Below are 15895 nucleotides of genomic sequence, written 5' to 3'. Positions count from 1 at the left end.
TTAGGTTCCTTGCTCCGCAAGCTACAGATTTGCCCTGTTTTTTCCTCTCAATCTACTTTCACAGCTTCCTGAACTAGGCTCATGATCATTTAATGGTTTCAGTCATTGGGTTCCATTTCTGATAAAGATGATTAGTGGTCAGTAAACATCTCTGAGTTCCATTAGTCATAGATATGGGCGGTCCTAAACATAGCGAAATGAAATATTTACATATAATCTCTAAAATATTAGTAGTTAATATATAATAATCATTGCACAATAAAATGATTAAAAACATTTAATTAATAATTGTGCTTTGTTTTTTTTTGTTTCTTGAGTAACAAGTAACACCACTGAGACAGAGCTTCTCTGTTTCTATCTTCAAAACTCAGATTGATTTCATCTTCATATACTATAGATATTACACACACATAAACTTCTTCTCATAGATTGGTTTCATCATACTCTTAAATTAGGTAACATTCTGATAGCTACAACTCTTAAGCTCGACATTATCAATCTCCAACACATCACTGGGAAACTCACACCCACCGTCCATCTTCTCCGACTGCTTTCCATCAAGCAAATCGCACGGCTTAGGATCAACACCACTAGTAACACCCTCCACGTCACTACACATCCAAATCGCCTTCTTATGCTTAACCGCCATAGAGATCGTAGCATTCGAAATACAAATCCCGGTAAACGGATCTCCCGAGATCCCTTCAAGCCTCCCAGCCATCGAAACATTCTCAGCCACAATGTCTCTATAATTAATCCCGGTTATCTCCGGTAGAGCGTGAGGGTCGTAGTGGCTATCTGCGTGGGCCTTGTAGTTCCCGGTCATCCAGAACACCCACTTCATCGTGTGGAGGCTCATCCCTCTCACGTACACGTTCCTCACGAACGCTCCTCTCCCCACGGCGGTTTTGATCCGCACGCCGGACTCGGTCTGGTACGCGGTGATGTCCTCCGCCCGGACGTCTTCGATTCCGCCGGACATCTCGCTCCCCAGCGCGATCGCGGCGCTGTACGGGGAGACGCAGGTGAGGCGGCGGATTATGAGGTGCTTCGTCGGCATGCCGAAGGCGATTCCGTACTCGTCCCATCCGCTTTTCACGGCGACGCAGTCGTCGCCGGAGATTATGTAGCAGTCTTCGATTCTGGTGTTGGTGCACGAATCTGCGAAACATCAATAAACGAGAGAATGATTTGAATGAACGTAATCGGAAACATTTGAACGAGTCTGCGGCGGCGACGAACCTGGGTTGATTCCGTCGGTGTTCGGCGATTTCACCGGGGCGATGATCGTCACTCCTTTCACGAGGATGTTGCTGCCACGTAGGATGTATTTATTAAAAGTACTCGACTAATCGTACGGTTTTGGCGGGGTTTTCGAGGGGTTGATTTTAAGTTCATTTATATTTTATAAATTTTCTAAAACTTATTTTAGATAGAAACTCATTTCTGATTTTATTAATAATAATATTTTAGTTTCAGATATTTTAAATATTATATTAAAATAAACATGAAAGTTTCAAGTATTTTTATATGATAACTAATTAGCTAATTTGGATATGTTTTTTTTAAAAAGTTTTTTTTTACAATTTATCAAAGTTCATATTTTTTTAATATCCGCTCAATTTCGAATAATACCCAAAACCCAAACTCTACATGGATTCTGAATGTTTAAAAATTTAAAGGCTTTGGCTTTAGAAATAATTAAAATTATAAAATAGTGGTTTTGGAATAATAAAACGCAAATAAGTTATTTTGGCTTTAAAATTTCTAACTGTAACTTTTTAGGATTCATATTGGGATTTGGTTCCGTTCGAAACTATATTTTGACGAGATTCTAGTTGATAATAATAGGTGAAAATAATAATATTCTTCTGTTTCATATTAAATGTCATTTTAGTTTTTAAAATCTGCTTCCATACAAGTGTGTTTTACGTTTCCAATACATATTTTAAACAAATTTTTCAAGTTTTTTCCTTTATTTTTAACTCATTAATTAGTTAAACCAAACAAAAATTATATTAAAAAATGGTAAAAAAGAAAATTTAATAATTTTTTAATTCGTCTGTAAAAATGTTAAACGAGAAGCGGAGGGAATGAAGAGGAGGGAGTAGAAAATATAACATTACCTACTGTACACCGGGTGTATATTCCACGACGGAGAATCAATGAGCGTTATGTTCGATATCTGGATAGTGTCGGAGAACATTAACTCGATCAGGTACGGCCGAGTATACTTGAGTTTACCACCATGGAATTTTTGCCACCAAAACGATCCTTGACCGTCGATTGTACCATTGTTTCCTGCAGTTATACCATCCAACGGCTCCAATTATTTCTCTCAATTTGCAAAAAACGGCTGGAAAATAAAAATAAATAATGAAACTTTACCAGTTATGATTACGTCGGAGAGATTAGTTCCGAAGACAAGACTGGCGAATCTTCCACCGGCGGCGTCACGTCCTCTTCCGTAAGAAGGCAAAGCTTTTAAAACTGGGTATTCTTCTAAGTCTTGAGCAGCGAGAAGCGTAGCGTCTTTGTGAAGAAACAAAGTGAAATGGCTTGTGAGGCTGAAGCTTCCCGTGAGCCATTTTCCGGCGGGGACAAAGAGCTGAGCTCCACCGTCGGATGAGTATTGGCTGAGATGATCTACGGCGCTCTGGAAGGCCTTTGTGTTCAAGGTTTTGCCGTCTCCGACGCCACCGAAGTCTGTTATGGAGGCGCTATGGGATCTGCAAGTGATGGCTGTGTACTCGTACGTTTCATATGACTGTGATACCTTTCTTCCTTGAGCATTGGTTGTAAGGAACGAGAGGGTTATGATAGTAACTATGCATAAGAGTATGTTCTTCATGGTTTCCTTTGTATCTGAAAACAAGAAAGAAGAGAGTTAGAATCAAGAAATGTTGGGTAAATGGATGCATGTGAAAAGTTAGTAATTGTTGGAAAATAAGGTTTTAATTTTTTAATGGTTTGTTGAACAACTTCTTTGTGCTTATGTTATATGAAACCTAATGAATATCTTAAGCCCTTTGTCAAAAAAAAAAACATAATGAATAACTTAATACTGAAAGCAAAATGGTGGGTTTGTTTATCCATTGTGTTTGTGTGTATGTGTTTGAGAGAGAGAGAGAGAGAGAGCGAGAGAGAGAGCGAGAGAGAGAGAGAGGATGCTTACTTGTGACTTGTGACCTTTGTAGATGTGGAGAGGCTAATTAAATGGTTTGTGAGGATACATGTGGGAACGAATGAGTATTTATAAGCGGATAAATCATTGAGAAAGGAGAAAGAATGAACCTTTTTTTTATGTCTTGAGTGTTTGCTGATCTTATACGTTTTATCACTTAGTGGTATATCAATTGATTGGGAGATGTAATGGTGACAAGAGTCGTCAGAGAAAAGATAACCAAACGAAGGCATATCCTCATTATGGCCGCAATACAACCAAATAGAGGCATATCTTCAGTATGGCCTAAAGGAAAAAAAAAATGAAATCTGAGATAACTAGGAAGGGACTAACTTAACGTATGACCTCTGATGATTATGGGTATTTAAGACCCCATAACTTATTAGTTACGTTCATTGTTCTATGCCATGACCCATGTTGCCATCACTCTAATTCGAATTCATAGTTGCGTTCATTACTACAACCGGTGCGAAAGCTTTCAGGGGCCTAAGGCGAATTTTAAAACTAAACTTATATACAACTATAATGAAAACAATTTTCTAATACGTTTATTACATCAAATACATAAATTTAACACTTGTAAAAATAAGTTTATTACGTAATGTTATATTATGTCAAATAAGAAAAAAATATATGGATTCAGAAAGTAAGTTACTCATTTTCGTGAAAAGTTTTTTTTTTAGAAAATAAGTTTAATCAACTAGACTATAAATTATTTTAAATTTTGGAGTCCTAAATAAAGTAATATTATTTGAGAACCAAAAGCGTATGCTTTTTTCAATACATTGTAGGCACGCCTCTAGATTCAGTATCATAAAACATAAAACGGTCACTGTTATACATTTTTTTTAATGTTGCACGTAACTTCGTATACAATCTAGAATAAACATAATTTGTTTCAAATATGAGAAAATGGGCGCTGAACGATGTCAATTCCATTAGACTCACGGGTTGTTATGTTCGAGTTTTGAATAAGTAACACAAGAATGGGTGGGTGATTGATTGTCTCTTTGTGTCTTGTGACTTGTGAGTGTAGAGTACAAACAACATTCTTGTCTCTATCAACTAAACTACTAAACTCTTTATACCATCTTTAAGTATTCGCTCGTTACTACTTACGGCAAGTAAGCTAAAAAGTGAATAAATAATACTTTTGATAAAATCTATCCACAAAAATTTTGCAAACAACGGTGTTATTCATCAAGAGCATCTTCATTAATGCATATGCGAATGAGAATGTGTCAGGCCATGTTAAGTCAAAAGAGAAGCTTACAAAATACACAAATAAAAAACTTATCCTTAATGTAATGCTTAATATGAGTTATTATTAATAATTGTCTAGCAAAGTAGATATCTCGTGAACTTTGAGTGTGTCCCCACGCTCAACTCCACTCATCCACTTCTGCCGACCCACTTCTCACGCCTCCATCCTTTCTAACGGTCACGGGTGCTTATCTTCCTTCCCTTTTCAGTTGTTAATTTTGTTCTCTTCGAACAAAAATATAAAATCTCTAATCTAATATTTTTTTTCATAATAGTGGCCAAAAGCCACAACTAGTCACCATTCATATACTACTTTGTTTCAAACTTTATTGTGTGGTACAAAACAAAGGTGACAAAATAATATTATGCAATCGTAAAAGTCCAAACGAGGGAGATGTATATCTTATTTAATGTGGGATCATGTTTATATCTACACGAACATGAAAAAATGCAAGAGGCCGAAAGTGTTTAATAGGTGACAAAAGCTCAAAAAAAAGAAAAAGACTATTATATCAAGAGATGGAACCTCTACTGCTTCCTTCTCCTGCGGTGGCTGAGAGTTTCTCCTCCAAGATCTGGAGTAAGTCATGGTACTGAGCGAAACCCAAGTGTGACTGAAACACAGAACACACTTTTTATAAGAGGAGTCTGACTCGTGACTAAATTTGTTATGGACACAAGAGTTTTACCTGTAATGTCATGCTATATGCTTTCCACAACCGTAGATCAGACCGGAATATATCATAAAGAACCTGCGTTCGTGACAAATAAGTTAAACAACTTGGTTTATGTCAATTTGATGCTTTTCCAAGTCATGAATAATAGTGGAAAGTAAAGGATTTCAAACCTCAGATCGTTGTAAAAGAGTGGCAAGAACAACTATCCATTCTTTGAACTTGACAGAACACATCTGAGCCAACAGAAACTCTGCATCTAACCGGTTCTGTAGCTCACTCATTTGCAGCTGAGGGATTCAATAGTAGACTTTTAGAGGTAAGATCAAGAAAACATGAATTCAAAAATCAAAAGAAACGAAAAAATGGAGCTGATTCGTACCTTTTGCCCAATGAGTTCAAGCCCTGCTGCGAAATTCTCCAGCTGAGCGCAGCCGTATCTTTCTCTTTGAAGAAAGTCCTGGAAGTTTTGGGACTGTTGTTAGTAAATACTTTATATTACCGTCAAGGCCATAAAAAGGTCAGAGAAGTGTTGACGTACCACAATATCGAACTGGGTGCCTTTCACGAAGGCAACAAGCTTTGAAAGTTCTTTACCAGACATCAAGTAACTGGCATGACTCTCTAGTATGCTCTTGACAGAAGCAACGTGAGGACTTTGCTCCTTGAACGACGAGCTACTTCCAGATACGCATTATTCAAATGAAATGATAAGAAGGCAATTGTACAACACTAGAAAGTTAAAAAGCAGAAACAGAGTTATAGTTCCAACCTCTTATCTAGTGATGACTTCTTGTGGCTGGAACCAAAAATAAGAAACCCGAGAAGCTTAGGCGATGATAATGTATCTGCTTCTGTTGGTGCTTGCTCAATTTCTCTTCCAGATCTCAGCAAGAACCTCACCTTTTATCGGCATATGAGACAAACATCATTTAAATTTCCCATTTAAAACAAACAAAAAGAAGATCAAATGCATACCAGCTCTCCAGCAAGATCGTATAGGGACTCATCAAGTGTCGCCTGCAAATGTAAAAAGGTACTTGTCTTAAGAACAAAAGGAACGAAATTGAAAAGAAATGAGTCAGAAATGTGACGACAGCCGAAATTACCTGCAGTAGTCGTAATGCGCAGTACTGGCTGACAGCAGGACCTTCTAGTTTGGCAATCACCTGCGCCATTTCTATACTTTTAGTGTGCGATTTGAAACATAGCCTAACAGATTTCTACAGTGATCTGTAACAGTAACCCTAAGTGCTTTCGTCGCAGGGAGATATTAATCAAATCAAGACAGGCATTGCTACTTGCATAGTAACAAACAGAAGACTGGGTTTCGTTGATACGCCAGTGATTAAATAAACATTCTTTAAGGGTTAAGGACTTCCGAGTCTTACAAGTATATAACAAGCTGCTGTCCGATACCATCTTCGCTGGAAGCAGTCCTCAAACAACCTAAAACCAAAAGAGAAAATCAAGTTTTATAGCATAGAATAAAATTTAGTTAACACAAAGAGCAGAGAAGTTTTGCATCTTAACAATTGTTAACTATTCAACTGTTTCATAATCGTTAAGAGAAAATAAAGGCTAAGGCCAAACAGAGAGACAGAGAAACATACGTTGTTGAAATCCCAGCAGCAGAAAATAAATCAGCCCAGTGACGGGCATCTGTTTTTCTGGCAACATTCACAACCACATCGTAGTACTCCGGGAAATGTTTTATTAAATCACAGGCTTTCCGCAAAAGGGATAACTTTTTAAGATGTCCAGGTCCTGAGATCTGGCTCCTGTTTGCATTTGGCCTGAAATTTGTATTATGCCACATATTTGGGCAAACAAATCAAATTGTAGTGAAGCAAGACAAGACAAGAAATGCTTTTAGAAATTGATAGAGATTGGATACCGAGAAATATCTGCCTCAAAAACCGTAAAAAGAAGCCACTCCAGGCAATGGGAGAAGTGAGGTTTCTCTGCAGATAATTGTGCTAAGAGTAACGCCTCTTCATTTTTATCCCGCTGTCACCAGTATGAGAAAACAAGGAGAAAATGAATAAAGGTGGAGCGACTGGGAAGTGGCAGAGAGAAGAGACCATTCTAACTAGAGAAGAAAGAGGACAGGACCAATATATATACCTGAAGGAGGTGGCGGAGCAGGCAATGGAGTATAGTCTGAGCTTGAGGTGTAGGCTCAAAACACGGAAACTCTGCACTTGCCGAGAAAGACATTCTTTGAGAAACTCCAACAACAACACCCACGTTTGGTAGAAGCCCCAGTGGATACACCTCACGATCAAATTCCAACTCTGGATCCAACTAAAGGATGTAACATAAAAATAAACGCATTGAGTTGGTAGATCAGTGAATAAGTAAGAACTACATGTGAGAGATTTGTTTGGATGTATAAACATTTATTATTGTCACAGAAAGACAAGCTAATATCTGTAACAACGGACTCTAGTTAGCATGCATACCTGCAAGAAATCCTCTTGGATAAAAGGATCGTCCCCTAGAGAAGGATACCAAACCTGCAACAGAGAGCGTCAAACAAAATCAATTAAGTACGAAAGACAGAGATCAAAACTGTCAGACACATGTGGAGCAATCCTAGACAAGGGTATAAATCAGAAGAGTTGCCTGCATTCCTCGATGACCATAATCTAGCCAAGATACTTCCTCGACGAGATTTGTCTTTTCCTCCGATTGACCACATGTCACCCAAAATAGTTCAACTGAGTCTGTAAGTTCCCTCTCTCTTCCATCAACCAAATCAAGAAGTGAAAGCTCCCCATTTCCCCGCAGTATAAGACACCTAGGAAGGCAACAAAAACGCATTCAGAATAAACTCATAAACTAAAATGAATGTTCTACTCTACTGATTATCACCTTGAGGGTTCCCTGTCTGACAGATCAGAAGACAAATTATCACTATCCACCTCGCGCTCTCTTGGGTGCTGGTCAGGAACAAATCGCATTGCTGCTGGATGGCTCTTTGCAGTCATGATGGACAATTCTCTTACTGTGGAAAGCTGTTTGTCATTTTATCACTTTAAGGTGCATGAATAGCAACTCGAGCATCTCACATTTGGAAATTAAAATGTCTACTTTAGGCAAAAAAACTAACTACCTCTAAATATGCTTTGCTTGAAGGTGTCAATTCACCATATAACTTGACATGGTATACGTGGATGATGAACGGATGGTAAGATACAAGTATATAATCCTGGTAAACATCCATCACCATTGGTTTGCCAAGCAGCACTTTACGACAAAGTAAAGAGCTCTGGTCAAGGTGATATCTTGGATAGAAAAGCAATTCATACCTGCAATAATATATAACATACACGTCGACTGAAACAACATTCAAAAGACAAAATATCCAGGAATACTAAACACAAAAATGCTACTAAATCGCACTTTCTTCATTTTGTAAACATCAATATAACAGCCAGTGGAGTATAATCAGTACATTAATAATATAGATTTGAACTTACGTCTCAGAAGTTTCGATGTAGTTACAGATTACGACAATCTTCCCCAACCATAACAAACCCTTGCAATGAATCTGTTGTTCTTGACTGACATCTCCAAATACTCTCCATTTCTTAAATCTAACGTCATATAAAATCAGACCATGTAAACCAGCAATAGCCAGGTATTGCCCGTCCTCGCTAGCTGCCACGTGTTGAACAGGCCAATTCTGAGTAATATAAGAAACCTGGACCAAAAGAATAATATGTAACAAATTTGTTTCAAGACGTGACATGAAGAAGAAGTAAAAGGGATAATAGCTATGTTGATACTCAACTGGAAGTTTTAGATGTAAAAGCTTAAGATCATCAGTGTCCTCCGCTTGAACCATGAGTAGCCTATCCTCACCATACATTACCTGACGAATATAAGTTTTTCCTGAAACTCCTCTGTTTAAGCAACATTTTCCAAAAGAAAATGCAAGGATTCTATCGCAAGATGCCTCCTCTGTAGCAAATAATCTATATCCATATTCATCCCACTGGATGGCTGAAGTACCATTCATCAGCGGTTCGTATCTAGAGTCTTGGTTTGGGTTTATTTTAGGGGAAGATGAAGAGCTCAGTCCAATTTGGCGGACAGTTGACATCAATCTACATCCCGAAACAGACCAAACTGCAAGCCCTCTCGACTTCCACCCAACCGCAAAAGCAGAGTTGTCAGGCGTCCATGCAATGCTATTCACAGGCCCAGTATAATCCGCTGAATAACTGCAAAATTCAAAACGGTTTATCAACCATGTACCCAATATATCAAGGGCATAAAAGAAACACAAAAAGCAAAAAATGAAGATATTGAATATATCAGCTTTATAGTCCTGGAATAAACTATTCTGCACTCCTGGATCCTTACATAAGTACAACAATTACCGCAAACGTCTACACTTCTAAACTTCCATTTATAGTAAAATAAGAGTACCTGAACGTTCGAAAACTAATCTACTAATAGAATTTACTCAGGTGTTGTGTTTCATGATAACAAGTTACTTACCCCCAGTCATGCAAAGAAACTGTACGTAAGAGAGAGACCGATTGTGAAAGATCATATAACTCCACCGCTCCTTTTCTTGTACCCACAGCAAGAATTTGTTTCTCTGAAGCCACTGATGCACAAACAGCATCACCAGCCAACTTCTTCTCCGCTTTAATGCTCTCAGTATACTTTAAACCTTTCTTATTCACAGAGCATACCACTAGCATCCCATCAGAATCTAACACAAACAATAACTTGGAAAGAGTGCAGAGCTCCAGCTGAACAATAGCCGATTTTGTCGAGATTTTGTCATCAGATGCAAGTGCTGCTGAATCTACTCCAGAAACTAGCCCATTACCGAGGGTGTAAGGCAAGAGCCTATCATCGTTGCTATCAGAACGTTGAGAACCAATGGTGAAAGCTCCACCAAACTAGCAAAAAATATATAAAAAGAAGTAAAAAGTCAAGAAAAAAATGCAGTGATTAACACCAAGGAAACATGCAGATGAACACATTACCTCTCCTTTCCAGGAAATACTATATAAACATCCATCAGAGAGTCCCAACAGCATAGTTTTCCCGTCCCTCACAAAATTGCTCCTGCACAAAGTTCAAAGAAACTCCCTTTACATTACAATGGAATCAACCATACAGTAAATATTGTGCTCGGCACTTACACAGACAAGTCCTCCCCAGCAAAAGGGACCTGCTCACTTAGCAAAAGAGACATGCTCGCAAAACACAACTCAGAAGGCTGTCTCTCCCCAGTCTTTATTCGTTTATCCATAAACTTTACTTTATATATATGAAGAAAGAAAGATGAGGTCTGCAAATCAAAAACAACAAAAAAAAACGTTAGCCAAGAAATCATCTTTACACATAATGATTGTTCCAAAAATCGGTTTCGGCAAATCGGATCTAAACAAAACAATTTATAAAGATGCCTAACCACCGCCTAGCGACTTCTTGAACATTGGACCAAAACTTACAAGAACAGCAATCAATTTAGAGTCTGGACTCCACACAGCTTGCAGATTCTCCCCTTCTTCACGCACCGACTTCTCATCTCTAATGTACTTCCCCAACCTCACTCGTTGCTATTTCCAGAAAAAATAATTTCATAAGTGTAAAGCTAATTAATTAATTAAACGAAATCTAAGACTTTAATTTCGAAAATGCAGAGGTGAATTAAGCAAACCTGAGAAGAGCCCCAAAGCTCCAAGTGAGACGGAGACACAACCAGCAACAGCTTGCCGGCGAGCTTAAGGTAGACGATTCTCTGAGAAGACGGACACGATCCCGGTAGAAGCGGGATCACCTGTGGCCATCCATAAGCCATATACATCTTGGCTTCTCTCTCTCTCTCTTGTAAACTCCCAGTGAAACTTTAGCAGTATCACTCTCTCTCTCTCTACGATGAGAAATTGCCTCGACGAGAGGAGGAGGAAGAAGGAGACGGATCTCGCAGATCCATAAACGGAGCTATGAAAAATTGGAGACAGCAATTGGACCGACCGGTTTGTATGGATCGGGTTTTTAATTTTACGGATCTTTTCGGTTTACGTACTGGTAGTGAAAACCGTACTTTAACGGATGAAACGGTTAAGATTACAGAGCTTAAAGCCCAATGGGTTTTTCAAAACGACCTGTATATTCACGGTTTCATCATTGTGATTTTTAATTATGACTAAACTTGCTTCCTAAGTTAAAAAAAAAAAAAAAAACCAACGAGAGTGCATGCACATGATTTATACTAAAATTATTCAAACATCAATTTTAATAAATCTTTTAAAATCAAGTATTATTGAATTATGACTTTAATATACTTGATTTTAAAATATACTTTACAATCTATTGAAAATATCTAATATTGTGAATTTGAAGAGAATTCTAGTGATTTTAAAGTGTTTTGTGGATTTTTTTTAGCTATAAACATAAAAATTCAAAATTTCATAGTTTTAAATCATTTTATAACATAATTTAATAAAAATAGCTTTCATATTTTATCTAAAATCATCAAAAATCAAATCAAATTCATCATCTAATCTATTAAATTAGAGTCCTATTACTTTTTTAAGTGTGATTTTTTTTGTTTGGACCAACCCTTAGAAAATTTATCAAATTATACATAATTTAATTACAATATCCTTTGATATCTTAATCTTTTATTTAAAATAAAAAATAAACAACTTTCCTTATAAAATTCTAACAAAATTTAAAAATATATTTTCAATTTATTTTCTTAATTAATTAATTTAAATTAAAGTATAATTAAAATGTTAGTTCAGTTTTGATTTAAAGATAAAAAATTAAAATAACATAAAATATTTTAATTATATTTTACTGATAATTGAAATTTAAATTAGTTTTTTTCTGGAAATAAAAATTTAAAATTTTTTTGTCAGAATTTTTTTTAAAAAATATTCTTCTGTATTTGGAATAAAAAAAAAATATATATATAACCTATTAAATTAGAGTCACATTTTAGACTTTATATGTTATATTTTAATTTTGAACTATCAAATACGGGTTCATCTATCATTTAACTTTCATTATATAAAATATTTATAAAAGATTTCAAACCATTTAAAACTGGAAAGAAAATTAAGATTTATATTAGTATTTCAGGATGACTTATTTAAAGTTAGAAATGTGGTATCGACTTCTAGCTTACAGTTCATATACAAAGATTTATATTCGGCTTTCAGTTCCCAGTGACAATCTACAATTATTTTAAAAGATATAAAAGACAACTCAAACAATCAATAAAACAAAATTAATGTTTAGAATGAAACTTAGCCGTGCATGGCGTGGATTCTATTCTAGTTCAAGTTAAGGTGAGGGTTATATTATGCAGTATAGATTTTGAGCATAGTCTTTTTTTCTTTGTATTGTAATTGGCAGTTGTTACTTGTTACAACTAAAAGTGTGTTTCATTCTCGCAAGATTAATAAACCAAAGTTCAAAAAGAAAAAAAAAAAAGATTAATAAACCAACAAAGAATTGAAGATAGTTTACAAAAAAATAAATAATAAATAATAAATAAAGAATTGAAGATCCACTCTCATCGACCGGGATGGTAATGTAAAAGCATGTTATGAGCATTTAGTCAGGAAAAGAGCAGTGTTACTCGAACCCTAATTTGCATTCAACCACAATTTATATAAATACCTAATACTTTCATTTCAGAAACGATATTGTACAAACATGATCACATGAACGCATATCCTCTCTTTTTGAGTTCTCATTTGGGTGTGAAAGCCTGTAAAAAGACAAAAGCTAGTTAAAAAAAATAACTGACTAGCTCAGACCAAACAAAACCAAGTATTGATTCGGATCACACTTACAGCGAAGATAGTGGTGTGGCCAGGATCAGCAAGATGTGCAAAAAGGTTATCAATAGGACCAATCCCAGTGTAGATATGTTGGAACCAAGCACCCATCACTGTCAACATAGCCAACCTTCCGTTCTTGATCTCTTTGGTCCTCAGCTCCTTGATCTTAGCCGGGCTACCGGATCCCCAACCCAACGGGTCGAACCATAACCCACCCGGGTATCCCACGTCTGTGCCCGTCAGTTTGTTATCCGGGAAGATTGGGTCGGTGTTGACGCTACCGGGCTTGATGATATCAGCCCATCTACGTCCCTCGGCCCATCCGATTAAGATGAGCTCAACAACGAAGAGTGTGGTTTTATCCGTGAAATATTCTTGCTCTCCGGCAGTGTACCACGACGGCGTGTTGAGGATACCGATCTTGGTTAGAAACTCCGGGATAAATATTCCCGCGGCTCCGAGCATTGCCCACCGCCAATGGACTAGCTCTGCTTGTGCGTTCCATTTTAGACTATCCGGGTCAGATGCTGACACATGCACGGTTTGTCAAAATTCGATTAGACGAATTATGAAAGAATAACCTTATAAAAGCATATATAAGGGAGACACTCACAAAGACCAAGAGGATCAAATCCGAAATCACCAGGGAGGCTACCGTCGAGCCACTCTGGAGGAGTGCTACCAGGGAACCAGATTGGTCTATCGGGATCTGCTGCCACCGCGCGCACGGACGCAGCCGACCTGGAAACAGCTGGAACACTAAGCTTCTTCTTCAGCCTCAGTTTCTTCCCACCCAAGAAACTGCACATATACATATATACAATAATTATAGTACTTCTAAACTTTCTGCCACAACTTCAACAACCAATCACGAATGAAGTCATATGATGTAACTCTAGATCGGTGTTAGAGCTACAAAATATGTATAGTAAATCGTTGTTCTAAAATGATCACTATTCTTTTCTACATTTTACACATGCACACTCAGAGATAATTACACTGTAGGTGTTAGGGCTATAAAATATGTATATCGTTGTTCTAAAATGATTACTATTCTTTTCACATGCACACTCAGAATATAGAAGAGCGAATACATCAATTACATTACATGAATGGATCACTATTTTAGCCTTGTAAACTAAATTAATTACCAGGAGAAAAAAAAAATGAGCTTACCCTTGAGAAGAAATGGCAGCGATGGCAGAAGAAGCACCAAGAGAAGCCATTATTCTCGACGTTGTTTGTTGACCTTCTCCAAGATTCAAAGTGTCAGACCATGATTAATCCGGAGTTCTTAGAACGAGGTTCTTAGCGGAAGTTAAGAAACTATTTCTTAACTTTTAACTAAAAAAACTAAGAACGGTTATTAAATAAGGACTTTAAGAACCGATTCTTAGTTTTTTTAGTTAAAAATTAAGAAACTGTTTTTTAACAGTTTTTTAACTTTCGTTAAGAACCTCACTCTAACAAATCCGGGTTAATCACACTCTTCGGGGAAAAGAATAAACGAAGGAATGGATGTATAAACTATAAAGCTCTTTGGTAACAAAACTAGATTCTGCATATCTATATGGATAACGCAGCGAGGTCTCCCATTGGCTAATTCGTCGTCACGTGGCACCTTCGTTCCACTATATATTTTCTCTATATAAAAATAGCTACTATTAACTGAGTTCACGAAAAAAACTATAGCTTAGGGCGCAATTATTGCAGGTTACAAAGGAGGTTTTAATGGTTTGGATCCCACAAAATGACAATAACCGGCTGCAAAAAGCGTGAAAGAAGAAACGATCGTGGTGGGTTTTTTCAACTGTTCGCGGGCTTCACCGACACATGGCGGTCCGCGATTGGTTACCTTTTAATTTTTTTTTTTTAAATCAGGCGAAACAAAAAAAAAAAAAATTTAGAAACCCAAAAAGGGTTTCACCGATAATGATGGTCTTAATATTTCAAATAATAGGGCCAAAAATAATACAAAAGCCCATACTTTAGAGAAAGCTACGTCTCGTCGAGAAAAAATCTATACTTTTAATTTCTTACATTTTCACTTTACAGGACCTGATGTAGTGCATGTACCTTCTACAAATCAATGCACTCTATTTCTGATGAGATTAAAATGTAAATCATGGAGTGGTACCAAAAGGTCCAAGGACAAAAATACATGAAGTGGTACCATGAGACGTTTTACGATAAAGACAAGACGACACATATGACTACCCTTAATAGCAAAATTATTAGACAATCCGCATTAGCTGTTTATAACAGGTTCGTGGGCCCGAAATCTTAGGCCCGGTGAATGCGATTAGTTTGATGAACCGGACCTTGCGCATGAATCCGTAAGGGGCGGATTTTGCCACGCGGCGTACGCTGGTTGGTCAAGCGTTCCGCGTTGAGGAGGAGGAAAGTCGGGCCACGTCGTGTTTCTTCTCATTTTCCCCTTTCTCTGAAAAAACTAGGGTTTCACCGTGAGAGGCGACTTTTCGTGCGACGACGATTCCCGGCGATTTTCTCCACGTAATCGACGACGAGCTCTTTTATCCACGAGCGTAGGCGAGTACCTTGTAGGTTTATAGCTTTATTGGGTCGAATTTGGGGTGGGAAGCAATTATTCGATTTCGAAAAAAAATTGGGGGTTTCGAGTAAGGGATCTAAATCGATATATGGGGTTCGATCAAGGGTTGTAGATCGTGATTGTTTTTTGATTTAGGGTTCTTTTTCTGAGATTTGAAATCCAATTAGGGTTTCGTTTTATGGGTGAGTGGTGGGTTTATAAATTGAGTGATGGGTTTCGTTTTATGGGTTAAATCGAGTGATGGGTTTAGGGTTGTAGATCGTGATTGTGGTTTACGAGTAATTATTTGACAAAATCTTGATTTATTTGACAGATGGATCCGGAAGAAGATAGAAGACATTCAAAGAAGCAACACGAACACATCAACATGTTA

At 37.2% G+C, this 15895-nt stretch overlaps 3 protein-coding genes across 5 annotated transcripts; all 3 read right to left on the bottom strand.

Moving 5' to 3' along the window:
* Positions 1-351: 351 nt before the first annotated feature.
* Positions 352-3291, bottom strand: LOC106312519 (probable polygalacturonase). 2 transcript variants are annotated; one of them, XM_013750075.1, is made up of 5 exons: positions 3176-3291; positions 2389-2865; positions 2127-2301; positions 1243-1313; positions 352-1161 (listed from the first exon to the last, which is right to left on the bottom strand). In XM_013750075.1, exons 2-5 carry the CDS (start codon positions 2849-2851, stop codon positions 452-454), a joined length of 1419 nt encoding a protein of 472 aa, XP_013605529.1. In that variant the 5' UTR covers positions 2852-2865; positions 3176-3291; the 3' UTR covers positions 352-451. The 2 variants fall into 2 exon arrangements, with proteins under 2 accessions (XP_013605529.1, XP_013605528.1); XM_013750074.1 differs by lacking the exon at positions 3176-3291 and adding an exon at positions 3066-3139.
* Positions 3292-4787: 1496 nt separating this feature from the next.
* LOC106312115 (RAB6A-GEF complex partner protein 1-like) lies at positions 4788-11083 on the bottom strand. 2 transcript variants are annotated; one of them, XM_013749503.1, is made up of 23 exons: positions 10814-11083; positions 10605-10712; positions 10293-10441; positions 10134-10215; positions 9634-10046; positions 8921-9353; positions 8607-8830; positions 8240-8435; positions 7999-8141; positions 7750-7924; positions 7587-7640; positions 7249-7428; positions 7019-7131; positions 6735-6917; positions 6513-6570; positions 6231-6290; positions 6100-6141; positions 5894-6024; positions 5663-5801; positions 5504-5581; positions 5295-5411; positions 5137-5199; positions 4788-5061 (listed from the first exon to the last, which is right to left on the bottom strand). In XM_013749503.1, exons 1-23 carry the CDS (start codon positions 10958-10960, stop codon positions 4960-4962), a joined length of 3390 nt encoding a protein of 1129 aa, XP_013604957.1. In that variant the 5' UTR covers positions 10961-11083; the 3' UTR covers positions 4788-4959. The 2 variants fall into 2 exon arrangements, with proteins under 2 accessions (XP_013604957.1, XP_013604958.1); XM_013749504.1 differs by having other exon boundaries at positions 5663-5798.
* A 1594-nt stretch (positions 11084-12677) lies between these two features.
* On the bottom strand, positions 12678-14217 carry LOC106310536 (chlorophyll a-b binding protein, chloroplastic). Its single transcript, XM_013747768.1, has 4 exons — positions 14127-14217; positions 13564-13751; positions 12963-13477; positions 12678-12877 (listed from the first exon to the last, which is right to left on the bottom strand). Exons 1-4 carry the CDS (start codon positions 14174-14176, stop codon positions 12860-12862), a joined length of 771 nt encoding a protein of 256 aa, XP_013603222.1. The 5' UTR covers positions 14177-14217; the 3' UTR covers positions 12678-12859.
* Positions 14218-15895: the final 1678 nt, after the last annotated feature.

This window comes from Brassica oleracea, chromosome C8 (genome assembly GCF_000695525.1).
Source record: "Brassica oleracea var. oleracea cultivar TO1000 chromosome C8, BOL, whole genome shotgun sequence".
NCBI lineage: Eukaryota > Viridiplantae > Streptophyta > Magnoliopsida > Brassicales > Brassicaceae > Brassica > Brassica oleracea.
Note: the sequence above shows the minus strand (reverse complement) of the source record. Positions and strands in the feature narration are given on the sequence as shown.